The 12,413-nt window shown below is 42.0% G+C and overlaps 1 protein-coding gene across 3 annotated transcripts in view; it reads right to left on the bottom strand.

The window, feature by feature from the left end:
- Positions 1 to 12,413, bottom strand: part of PDE8B (phosphodiesterase 8B) — a 286,354-nt gene that overhangs the window by 9,896 nt on the left and 264,045 nt on the right. For all 3 annotated transcript variants that reach the window (XM_067731048.1, XM_067731046.1, XM_067731047.1), the window contains exons 17-18: positions 11,532 to 11,730; positions 6,890 to 7,107 (exon numbers count right to left, since the gene is read on the bottom strand). In XM_067731048.1, coding sequence (XP_067587149.1) covers positions 6,890 to 7,107; positions 11,532 to 11,730 — 417 coding nt within the window. The remainder of the gene's footprint in view (positions 1 to 6,889; positions 7,108 to 11,531; positions 11,731 to 12,413) is intronic.

The raw sequence follows: 12,413 nt of genomic DNA, 5'->3' as shown, positions 1-12,413 counted from the left end.
TGCTCCTATCTGTTCACATTTGGCCAACTCACCAGAGGGGGAAACCTGCCCTACCCTGTGGACTCCAGGAGCTCTGCTGGGAGCATGGAACACTGTCTCCTCATGAGTTAGGATTTTAAGTGACCGAAAATTGAGCTGGGGAAAGATGGGTAAGGATACATTTTCCTCAGGTTACACCAAAGACAGGATGTCCTTTTGAGAGGATAAAAATATCTGCTATATTTGTTAGTAGTATAATCAATATTTATAGAGTGCTTTGCAGTGTATAAAACATTTTCATGAACTCACTGAAGACCAGATGGAGTTTAAAAAGATGAACAGTCTAAGCAGAGAATGGAGGAGGGCTGGCTGCACATCAAAGAAACCTATGTGGTCAACGTTTGTGTACATCTTTATGAAGATGTTCTTGCAGCACCTGTGAACATTTAGCAGGCAGTGCTCGCCTTGTGAAGCAGCTCAGGGTAAAGGCACGGCCGCCAAAGTAGGAATGAGAGCGACGTGACGCCGGGAGGGAAACCCCAAAGAGGCCGCAGCTGCAGGAGGCCAGAGTCCTGGCCGCTGTTGGCCTTCCCTGAGGGCTTCGACCAGGCCCTGCAGGCTGCACAGCAGCTGAGCGCCACCCGCCTCACGGACCCCGTCCTGCCTCACGTCGCCAACCCAGTCGCCCTGTTGCCAGAATAAGCTGAAGTGTGAAAATTGCTCAGCAGGACCAGGCATAGCACGGGCCTCTTCTCTTGTGGTTTCACTTGCCAAGACCACTATCTTGATAATTCTGAGCTCTTCCCACAAGTGTTCATCTAGGGGTATCTACCCCAGCCATGTGGCTGACAGGGTCTTGGTGCTCCGGCCTGGTGTCAGGCCTGAGCCGCTGAAGTGGGAGAGGCAAGTTCAGGAAACTGGACCACCAGGGACCTCCCAGCCCCACATAGTATCAATCAGCGAGAGTTCTCTCAGAGATCTGTGTCTCAATGCTATGACCCAGTTCCACCCAACAGCCAGCAACCTCCAGTGCTGGATGCCCCATGCCAAACAACTAGTGAGACAGGAATGCAACCCCACCCATTAGCAGAGAGGCTGCCTAAAATCATATTAAGTTCACAGACAATCCAAAACACACCATTGGATGCGGCCCTGCCCAACAGAAAGACAAGATCCAGCCCCACCCACCAGAACACAGGCACTGGTCCCCTCCACCAGGAAGCCTACACAAGCCACTGAACAAGCCTCACCCACTGGGGGCAGACACCAAAAGCAACAGGAACTATGAACCTTCAGCCTGCACAAAGAAGACCCCAAACACAGTAAGGTACACAAAATAAGCACACAGAAATATGCAGCAGATGAAGGAGCAAGGTAAAACCCACCAGACCAAACAAATGAAGAGGAAATATGCAGTCTACCTGAAAAAGAATTCAGAGTAATGATAGTAAAGATGATCCAAAATCTTGGAAATAGAATGGAGAAAATATAAGAAATGTTTAACAAGGACCTGGAAGAACTAAAGAGCAAACAAACAATGATGAGCAACACAATAAATTAAAAATTCTCTAGAAAGAATCAATAGCAGAATAACTGAGGCAGAAGAACGGATAAGTGACCTGGAAGATAAAATAGCGGAAATAACTACCGCAGAGCAGAATAAAGAAAAAAAAGAATGAAAAGAATTGAGGACAGACTCAGAGACCTCTGGGACAACATTAAACGCACCAACATTCGAATTATAGGGGTCCCAGAAGAAGAAGAGAAAAAGAAAGGGTCGGAGAAAATATTTGAAGAGATTATAGTTGAAAACTTCCCTAACATGGGAAAGGAAATAGTCAATCAAGTCCAGGAAGCACAGAGAGTCCCATACAGGATAAATCCAAGGAGAAATATGCCAAGACACATATTAAACTATCAAAAATTAAATACAAAGAAAAAATGTTACAAGCAGCAAGGGAAAAGCAACAGATAACATACAAAGGAATTCCCATAAAGTTATCCACTGATTTTTCAGTGGAAACTCTGCAGGCCAGAAGGGAGTGGCAGGATATACTTAAAAGTGATGAAAGGGAAAAACCTACAACCAAGATTACTTTACCCAACAAGGATCTCATTCAGATTCGATAGAGAAATTAAAACCTCTACAGACAAGCAAATTTAAGATAATTCAGCACCACCAAACCAGCTTTACAACAAATGCTAAAGGAACGTCTCTTGGCAGGAAACACAAGAGAAGGAAAAGGCCTACAAAAACTAACCCAATACAATTAAGAAAATGGTAATAGGAACATACATATTGATAATTACCTTAAATGTAAATAGATTAAATGCTCCAACCAAAGGACACAGACTGGCTGAATGGTTACAAAAACAAGACCCATATATATGCTGTCTACAAGAGACCCACTTCAGACTTAGGGACACATAAAGACTGAAAGTGAGGGGACGGAAAAAGATATTCCATGCAAATGGAAGTCAAAAGAAAGTTGGAGTAGCAATTCTCATATCAGACAAAAATAGACTTTAAAATACAGACTATTACAAGAGGCAAAGAAGGCCACTACATAATGATGAAGGGATCAATCCAAGAAGAAAATATAACTGTTGTAGATATTTATGCACCCAACATAGGAGCACCTCAATACATAAGGCAAATGCTAACAGCCATAAAAGGGGAAATTGAGAGTAACACAATCATAGTAGGGGACTTTAACACCCCACTTTCACCAATGGACAGATCATCCAAAATGAAAGTAAATAAGGAAACACAAGCTTTAAATGATACATTAAACAAGATGGACTTAATTGATATTTATAGGACATTCCATCCAAAACCAACAGAATACACTTTCTTCTCAAGTGCTTATGAACATTCCCCAGGATAGATCATATCTTGGGTCACAAATCAAGCCTTGGTAAATTTAAGAAAATTGAAATCTAATCAAGTATCTTTTCCGACTGCAACGCTATGAGACTAGATATCAATTATAGGAAAACTGTAAAAGATACAAACACTTGGAGGATAAACAATATGCTACTAAATAACCAAGAGATCACTGAAGAAATCAAAGAGGAAATCAAAAAATACCTAGAAACAAATAACAATGAAAACACAATGACCCAAAACCTATGGGATGCAGCAAAAGCAGTTCTAGGAGGGAAGTTTATAGCAATACAATCCTACATCAAGAAACAAAATCTCAAATAAACAACCTAACCTTACACCTAAAGCAATTAGAGGAACAAGAACAAAAACCCCCCAAAGTTAGCAGAAGGAAAGAAATCATAAAGATCGGATCAGAAATAAATGAAAAAGAAATGAAGGAGATGATAGCAAAGATCAATAAAACTAAGGGCTGTTTTATTGAGAAGATAAACAAAATTGATAAGCCATTAGCCAGACTCATCAAGAAAAAAAGGGAGAAGACTCAAATCAACAGAATTAGAAATGAAAAAGAAGTAACAACTGACACTGCAGAAATACAAAGGATCATGAGAGATTACTACAAGCAACTATATGCTAATAAAATGGACAACCTGGAAGCAATGGACAAATTCTTAGGAAAGCACAACCTTCCGAGACTGAACGAGGAAGAAATAGAATATATAAACAGACCAATCAGAAGCCCTGACACTGAAACTATGATTAAAAATCTTCCAACAAACAATAGCCCAGAACCAGATGGCTTCACAGGCCAATTCTATCAAACATTTAGAGAAGAGCTAACACCTGTCCTTCTCAAACTCTTCCAAAATATAGCACAGGAACACTCCCAAACTCATTCTACGAGGCCACCATCACCCTGATACCAAAACTAGACAAAGATGTGACAAAAAAAAACTACAGGCCAATATCACTGATGAACATAGATGCAAAAATCCTCAACAAAATACTAGGAAACAGAATCCAACAGCACATTAAAAGGATCATACACCATGATCAAGTGGGGTTTATCCCAGGAATGCAAGGATTCTTCAGTATATGCAAATCAATCAATGTGGTACACCATATTAACAAATTGAAGGATAAAAATCATATGATCATCTCAATAGATGCAGGCAAAGCTTCTGACAAAATTCAACACTGATTTATGACAAAAACGCTCCAGAAAGTAGGCATAGAAGGAACCTACCTCAACATAATAAAGGACAATATATGAAAGGCCCACAGCCAAATTCGTTCTCAATGGTGAAAAACTGAAACCATTTTCTCTAAGATCAGAGCAAGACAAGGTTGTCCACCTTCACCACTATTATTCCACATAGTTTTGGAAGTTTTAGCCATGGCTATCAGAGAATAAAAAGAAAGAAAAGGAATCCAAATCGGAAAAGAAGTAGTAAAACTGTCACAGTTAGCAGATGACATGATACCTACCATACACAGAGAATCCTAAAGATGCTACCAGAAAACTACTATAGGTAATGAATGATTTGGTAAAGTAGCAGGATACAAAATTTATGCACAGAAATCTCTTGCATTCCTATACATTAATGATGAGAAATTGAAAGAGAACTTAAGAAACACTCCCATTTACCATTGCAACAAAAAGAAAATACTTAGGAATAAACCCACCTAAGGAGACAAAAGACCTTTATGAAGAAAACTATAAGACACTGATGAAAGAAATTAAAGATGATACAAATAGATGGAGAGATATACCATGTTCTTGGATTGGAAGAATCAACATTGTGAAAATGACTATAGTACCCAAAGCAATCTACAGATTCAATGCAATGCCTATCATACTACCACTGGCATTTTTCACAGAACTAGAACAAAAAATTTCACAATTTGTATGGAAACACAAAAGACCCCGAATAGCCAAAGCAATCTTGAGAAAGAAAAACGGAGCTGGAAGAATCAGGCTCCTTGACTTCAGACTATACTACAAAGCTACAGTAATTAAGACAGTATGGTACTGGCACAAAAACAGAAATATAGATCAATGGACCAGGATAGAAAGCCCAGAGAGAAACCTACGCACATATGTTCACCTTATCTTTGATAAAGGAGGCAAGAATATACAATGGAGAAAAGACAGCCCCTTCAAGAAGTGGTGCTGGGAAAACTGGACAGCTACACATAAAAGAATGAAATTAGAACACTTCCTAACACCATACAGAAAAATAAACTCAAAATAAATTAAAGACCTAAATGTAAGGCCAGACACTATAAAACTCTTAGAGGAAAACAGGCAGAACACTCTATGACATAAATCACAGCAAGATCCTTTTTGACCCACCTCCTAGAGAAATGGAAATAAAAATAAATGGGACCTAATGAAACTTAAAAGCTTTTGCACAGGGCTTCCCTGGTGGCGCAGTGGTTGAGAATCTGCCTACCAATGCAGGGGACATGGGTTCGAGCCTTGGTCCGGGAAGATCCCACATGCCGCGGAGCAACTGGGCCCGTGAGCCACAATTACTGAGCCTGCGCGTCTGGAGCCTGTGCTCCGCAGAGAACAAGAGAGGTAGCGGTAGTGAGAGGCCCGCGCACCGCGATGAAGAGTGGCCCCCGCTTGCCACAACTAGAGAAAGCCCTCGCACAGAAACGAAGACCCAACACAGCCATAAATAAATAAATAAATTAAAAAAAAAAAAAAAAGCTTTTGCACAGGAAAGGAAACCATAAACAAGATGAAAAGACAACCCTCAGAATGGAAGAAAATATTTGCAAGCAAAGCAACTGACAAAGGATTAATCTCCAAAATATACAAGCAGCTCATGCAGCTCAATATCAAAAAACAAACAACCCAATCCAAAAATGGGCATTAGACCTAAATAGACATTTCTCCAAAGATGTACAGATTGCCAACAAACACACGAGAGGATGCTCAACATCACTAATCATTAGTGAAATGCAAATCAAAACTACAATAAGTAGTTTTGTCACAATGGCTATCATCAAAAAATCTACAAACAATAAATGCTGGAGAGGGTGCGGAGAAAAGCGAACCCTCTTGCACTGTTGGTGGGAATGTAAATTGATATGGCCACTATGGAGAACAGTATGGATGTTCCTTAAAAAACTAAAAATAGAACTACCATATGAGCCAGCAACCCCACTACCAGGCATATACCCAGAGAAAACCATAATTCAAAATGAGACATACCACAGTGTTCATTGCAGCACTATTTACAATAGCCAGGACATGGAAGCAACCTAAGTGTCCATCGACAGACGAATGGATAAAGAAGATGTGGCACATATATACAATGGAATATTACTCAGCCATAAAAAGAAATGAAATTGAGTTATTTGTAGTGAGGTGGATGGACCTAGAGTCTGTCATATACTGTGAAGTAAGTCAGAAAGAGAAAAACAAATACCGTATGGTAACACATACATATGGAATTTAAAATAAAATTTAAAAAAAGGTCATGAAGAACCTAGTGGCAAGACAGGAATAAAGATGCAGACCTACTAGAGAATGGACTTGAGGACACTGGGAGGGGGAAGGGGAAGCTGGGATGAAGTGAGAGAGTGGCATGGACATATAAACACTACCAAACGTAAAATAGATAGCTAGTGGCAAGCAGCCGCATAGCACAGGGAGATCAGCTGGTGCTTTGTGACTACCTAGAGGGGTGGGATAGGGAGGGTGGGAGGGAGACGCAAGAGGGAGGGGATATGGGGATACATGTATACATATAGCTGATTCACTTTGTTATATAGCAGAAAGTAACACAACATTGTAAAGCAATTATACTCCAAGAAAGATGTTAAAAAAAAAAAAGATGAACAGTCTAAAAAGTACAGTTCAGTTTATAAGGTTATTATTTTACTGTTGATAAAATAGTACAGCCTTCCCCCTAAGAGGAAGCTAAGTACTTGGAGAAGTTAGGGAAAACTGAGTTTCCCACTTACATTTTACAAACCTGAGCACAAGAGCCCGAGCACACAAACCTGTCAATATTCTTGAAAATGTTGCATTTGCTGTCCTTGACCGTGAGCTGGAAGGCCAGGGCTGTGTGGTGACTCTCCAAGACAGCAGTGTCATTATAGAGCACGGCGAGTTCACTGCCTGCGTTGCACAGGAAAGAGTTGGTCCTTCCTGGGTGATCCACGTCATGGACTGTGGCAGCAATCAGGGCAGCCACCTCATCTAGCTGATCGAGGCTTCCCTGGGGTCAGGGGGAGGCAAGGTTGAGCATTACCCACTGGACGTAGGAGACCTACACTCATCCCTGTCTCTCTGGAGGGGATGAGCCAGGGGGTCCTTCTCTGACTTCCTAGAAGTTAAGAGGCCACCTAGGGTATATCACATCACCTTGCCGTACTGTGGATTATCTGGAGGGAAACAGAAACCTGAGTAGCAGTTATAATGGATACCTAAATTCTTTCTCCAGAGTTCATCCACTCTAGTTCTTCTGCAGGAGGATGCCAAACAGGCCTTTTCAAACGTATGCTGTGTGGCATATTGCCATGACTCTCTTCTGTGAGTGGATAGAGAAAAAAGTGGCCTAGGATCACAAGTGTTACTTTATTTGCCTACTTCTGAAAAGATTTTGAGAGTATGGCAGTAAATGGCACAGATACAACAAAACTCTTCACACGAAGATAAAAGGATTACAGCCAAGCAACACAAGAGGATCAAGGACAAGAAGAATTTTCCCAGGAAAACTGAGGGTAAGGGGGCTGTTACAGTGAAGAACACAATTCAGCTCTGGGCTAGCAGGTGGGAAAGGCTAAAAGGGAGACCCTCTTTCTAACGTTGTCATTATGTAGTTAAAGAACACAAACCAGAGCATCAGGGGATACAAATGTTTTTTTCAGCTCACAGCTTTAGGAGGAAGTTGTCAAATGGGCTACTGTTATATAAGAGACACTGTACTTTATGAATTCATTCCTTTGGTTATCATTTATTGGATGCTTACTGGGTGCCAGTTGTCAGGCAGAGTGCTGGAGTTACAGTGATGAATTATACTGGCATAGCCTGCACTAATGGAGTTGGTAGTTTACTGGAGAGGGCACAAATAAGGAAACACACAAACAAAATTAACTTACTGTGAGATGGGTTAAGAAGGGAAGTACAGGTGGTTTGAGAGTGTAACCATGAGGCTTGATCTAGTTTAGGGCAGTGCTGTCCGTTCAACTTTTCTCTGGTGATGGAAATGTCTGTACGTGGGCTGTCCAATACCGTAATCCCTAGTCACAGCTCCTGGACACTTGAAATGTGCGTGCAATTGAGGAACTGAATGTTTCATTTTATTTAATTTTAATTAAATGTAAGTAGCCACATGTGGCAAATGGCTACTTATGGACAATGCAGGTCCAGAGGGTGGGCAAGAATGGGTTCTCTAAGTAAGTGATTTTTATGCTGGAACCTGAAGGATAAGCAGGAATTAGCCAGGCAAAAAATGGCAAGGGAGAGAAATCCAGGCAGAAACATCAGCCTATATGATGCTCCTGATGTGAAACAAACGAAGTGGCTTATTCAGGAAACTTAAAGAGCATCATTGTGGCTGAAGGGTAGTGAGTGAGGGGGAAACTGGTCCCCAGGATGAGGCTGGAGGGGTGGGCATGATTTTTGGTTTTCCTGAGTTGCTTTCCTAGGCTGTGGGAGAAAAAATTGCAAGCTGCTTCTCAGATGCTAATAGGTAAGGAACAGTGAATCTGAAGCTCAGCCCTGAAAACTTTCCTGAAAGCTGTCCCTACCAGAAGGAGGCCATTTCCATTTCCAATCCTGACCTCCTGGAGCTGGTGGGCAATCCTGGCTTGCCTCTAGTCCACATGAACCGGTTTCCTGAGGGGGGACAGCAGTTGCTGCCATTCTTTTCAGCTCTTCTCAGAGACTGATTTTGTAATGCCCAGGGCAAGCAAACATGCCTAGCCCCCTTTTGCTGCTGGTTAGGAGAGGCCATGGTAACCCACAGGTACAGTCAGAATCCAGAGCTGCCCTGACTTGGCCTCCACTCTCGCTGATTCTACCTGTGCAGTGAGGACCCATGAGGGCCAAACTCTGGAGTATGTTCAATCTTGTTTGGAGTATGGGGCCAATTTATTTTTAAATTCTTCAATGACATAGATTCAAGTAAGTGGAATAGACAACAAATAGCATTAGACGAGACATGTCTTTCCTTCCAACTTACACTGATTTAGACCTGGAGCTTTTACAGAGATACCAATAAAGGGCCATGCCCTGCAGTTTTGGTGGGCACTGTCTAATAATGCAACGTCTGATAAGAAATGCAGGGAGGCAGGGAAAGAAGATCCGGCTGCTCACTAGCAGATGGGAGAAGCAAGGCTCTTCCCATGGCAGGGAGGGACTGTCTGTGGAAGAAAACTTCCCCACCAAACCCACGGCAGGAGAAGTTCCCCAAAGCCTTGGAGGTGCAGACATTTCTGTATAGTTTTTTCCTCCTTTAACCAGCAGGAATAGATTTGGATCACACTGAAGCAGACTGGCCAGAATGGACTCCATTCTAGATTAGCCTTTCAAACAGTTCCTTTTCTAGGACAAATAGTCACTCAGAGAATAACAAAAGAATTCTGGCTCTCCTGATCTCTCCACTTGCAGTGGTTCTTGGGAACTGGTAAGAGTGGGAAGGGGATAGGGTGTGCAACAAATTGAAGGGGAATGTCAGCTCTGGACATGTTATCTATATGGCTGGGTTGAGGATGTGGAGCTATGCCATAGTGACATTAAGAACTGTAGCCTTGTAAAGAAATTAGGGGTGACAGATGACATGGCTATTTGGTAAAAACGTTTTTCTGACTCTCTTTGTCAGTGGCAGCAGGTCTGGTGAAAGACACCTCAGGAATAAATCCCACTCGAAGCGCCTCATGGTGGACTAACCAGTGATCTTGGGCTGCTACTAAACCTCTGACCTCAGGAGTCCCTTCCAGCCCAATTCTCCAGGGTTCTTTGCAGCTCTAAATTTTCTGATTCTTTGGCCTCTTAGAAAATGTCTTTTGGATTATAAGCATATTGTATCTAGTCCTAGACTTGTTTGTATTGCTGCTATTTGAGAATTCAATCAGACTCTGAATGTGCTAGCAGAACAAACCATTTAAAGAAAATTTCTTATTTTAGGGGAGGGAGAGGAAAGGAGATAATAAAGTGACTAAGCATTCCATAATTTTTCAAGCATTTAATCTATATTTTTCTAGCGTGCTTCTGCTTAAGTGGGGTTCATCTTTAACTCAAGGCTGCAATGCCTATAGGTCACTTTGGTCTCAGCGTTAATGCCCAGGTCCTGTCCTCATTTGGCAGTGTGCAACCTAAGCTGTATAATATCTCATGTAACGTAAAATGGAGGAATGTGAACCTGGAGTAGGAATCTGGAAGTATCTTAGCCCCTCAAAGAAAAGCACTATAGAAACATAGGCTGTTATCACCTGTGATATCACCTTTTTTAAAAGTAGGAGACAAAAATCTTCAAAACCATCATTCCTTTTTTTTTTTTTTTTGTGGTACACGGGCCTCTCACTGTTGTGGCCTCTCCCGTTGCGGAGCACAGGCTCTGCACACGCAGGCTCAGCGGCCATGGCTCACTGGCCCAGCCTCTCCGCGGCATGTGGGATCTTCCCAGACCGGGGCATGAACCCGTGTCCCCTGCATCGGCAGGCAGACTCTCAACCACTGCGCCACCAGGGAAGCCCAAACCATCATTCTTGAATGACACTCTGCTTTCTTGCTGATGAAAGTAAATGCCAGGATCAGTCTTTGGCAAAACTGAGAAGGGAACATTCGCCCTCCCCATTTTGGTGCCGTTTCTGCTCTGTCTACCTATCCCACTACCACTTGTCTCCTTAAGTACCTAGGGTCTTAAGACTAAGTCAGAAAATGATTGAATGTTAAGCATTTGCAGATTGATGTGAACCTGTCTCTATACAGCACTTGTCCCAAGGGTATCTATATTCTAAGCTTCACTTCTAATTGTAGCCAAGGAATTACAAGCTTCACTGTGAAAGTGACGGTAGTTGGGGAAGAGGGGAGATGGGGATCTTTTGCCAGCTATCCGTGGGGTATACATAGGACTGCCCTACAAATCAGCACCTGTAATGACAGTATTGACTTCTAAGACTAAGGAACTTGGAACTCTTGCAGGATTATACAAGTCATTAATACACAGATATACACATTCATACCTACACAAAACACACATGTATATGTATGTAAATCAGTAGGATGCTGAATGGCTAACTACTGTCTGGATTGTAATATACCAATGACAAAATTCTGATCCTAAAATTTAACCTCCAGACCTAGTAACCATTTGCTCTAATAATTAAGTTCTGTCCTCTAACCCAGTGTCACAAAGGGCTCCTAGTGAACATTTGGAGAATGGGTTCATGGATCAGCCAGACATGGAAAAGAGTCTCTACAGTGGCATAAATTATTATTTTAAGCATTTGTGGGAAGGGAGGGCTAGGAGGAAATGCCATGTCTTTACAACACCAAAAGGACCAGTCAGTTTGGTAGCTCAAAAACTCTGTCAAAATTGGTTCCAAAATAGTTGTTTGCCTAACATATTTATTAAGATTGAGTTCTTAGATCTCTAAAATCTATGCAGGTAACTAGATTGTGACATCAAAATTCTACCTTCACTCTTTCTTTTCCGAGGAAGAAGGCAGTGGCGTGCAGGACATCAGCGGCATGAGTGGAGTTGTGGTAAGCGTTGGAGGAGTGGTAGTTGGATTCAATCACTTGGAGCCAGGCCCGAAGGGTAGTTTCAGAACAGTGTAAAAATTCACATACTCCAAACCGGGAAAAGACTTTTAAGCCCAGGTAAACCAATGGCCTGGAAAACAGGGGGAAAAAACTGATTCATTGTATTCACCGCTCCAGAAGCTGCTTTCTTTGAAGCTACTGGGAAATTGAGTCATTTCTTTCCTGATGCTTCATAGGCACAGGGGTATAAAAATATGTCGTCTCCAAATTAGAAGGTGATAGAGCATCTCCTCCTCACTAGCCACTTCTTTAAAACTAGGTGCCTCATGGTGGTTAATCCAAAGGACTTCTAGACTGTCTTAAGTCATCTGCCCTTCAGTGGCTCTAACAACTGAGAGGTCCCTGACAGTCCCTCTCTGTCTCTGCTTCCACGTAACCTTTGCACTTCCTGTGTCCCCTGAGGAAGTTACTGAGCTTAAGGACAAAAGGAATGGCTTGTGTGGGTTCAGCAAAGTCATGTCATTTAGAATTAAGTTACTTATTTATAGTTATCATTCATATCCAACACCCCTGGAAGAAAATGGACTTCTGTAATAGAAGAGGACTTTCTGTGTTATCTAATCTTTCCCCTGCCTATAGGATGGATCAAAAGAAAAGTCTACAGTGCTCTCAAACTCATTTTGTAAGGTGGGACTTGAACAAGTTTGGGGCTAGGAATACTTAGAACTCTTGGCTCACTGGCGCAAAGGAATGACCTGGGTAGATCTGAAGAAGACACTCAGTATTTCTTCATCCTGGGTATCACCAGGCTGA

Source organism: Pseudorca crassidens, chromosome 3, assembly GCF_039906515.1.
Source record: "Pseudorca crassidens isolate mPseCra1 chromosome 3, mPseCra1.hap1, whole genome shotgun sequence".
Classification (NCBI taxonomy): domain Eukaryota; kingdom Metazoa; phylum Chordata; class Mammalia; order Artiodactyla; family Delphinidae; genus Pseudorca; species Pseudorca crassidens.
The sequence above is the reverse complement of the archived record's forward strand: the minus strand, read 5'-3'. Positions and strand labels throughout refer to the sequence as shown.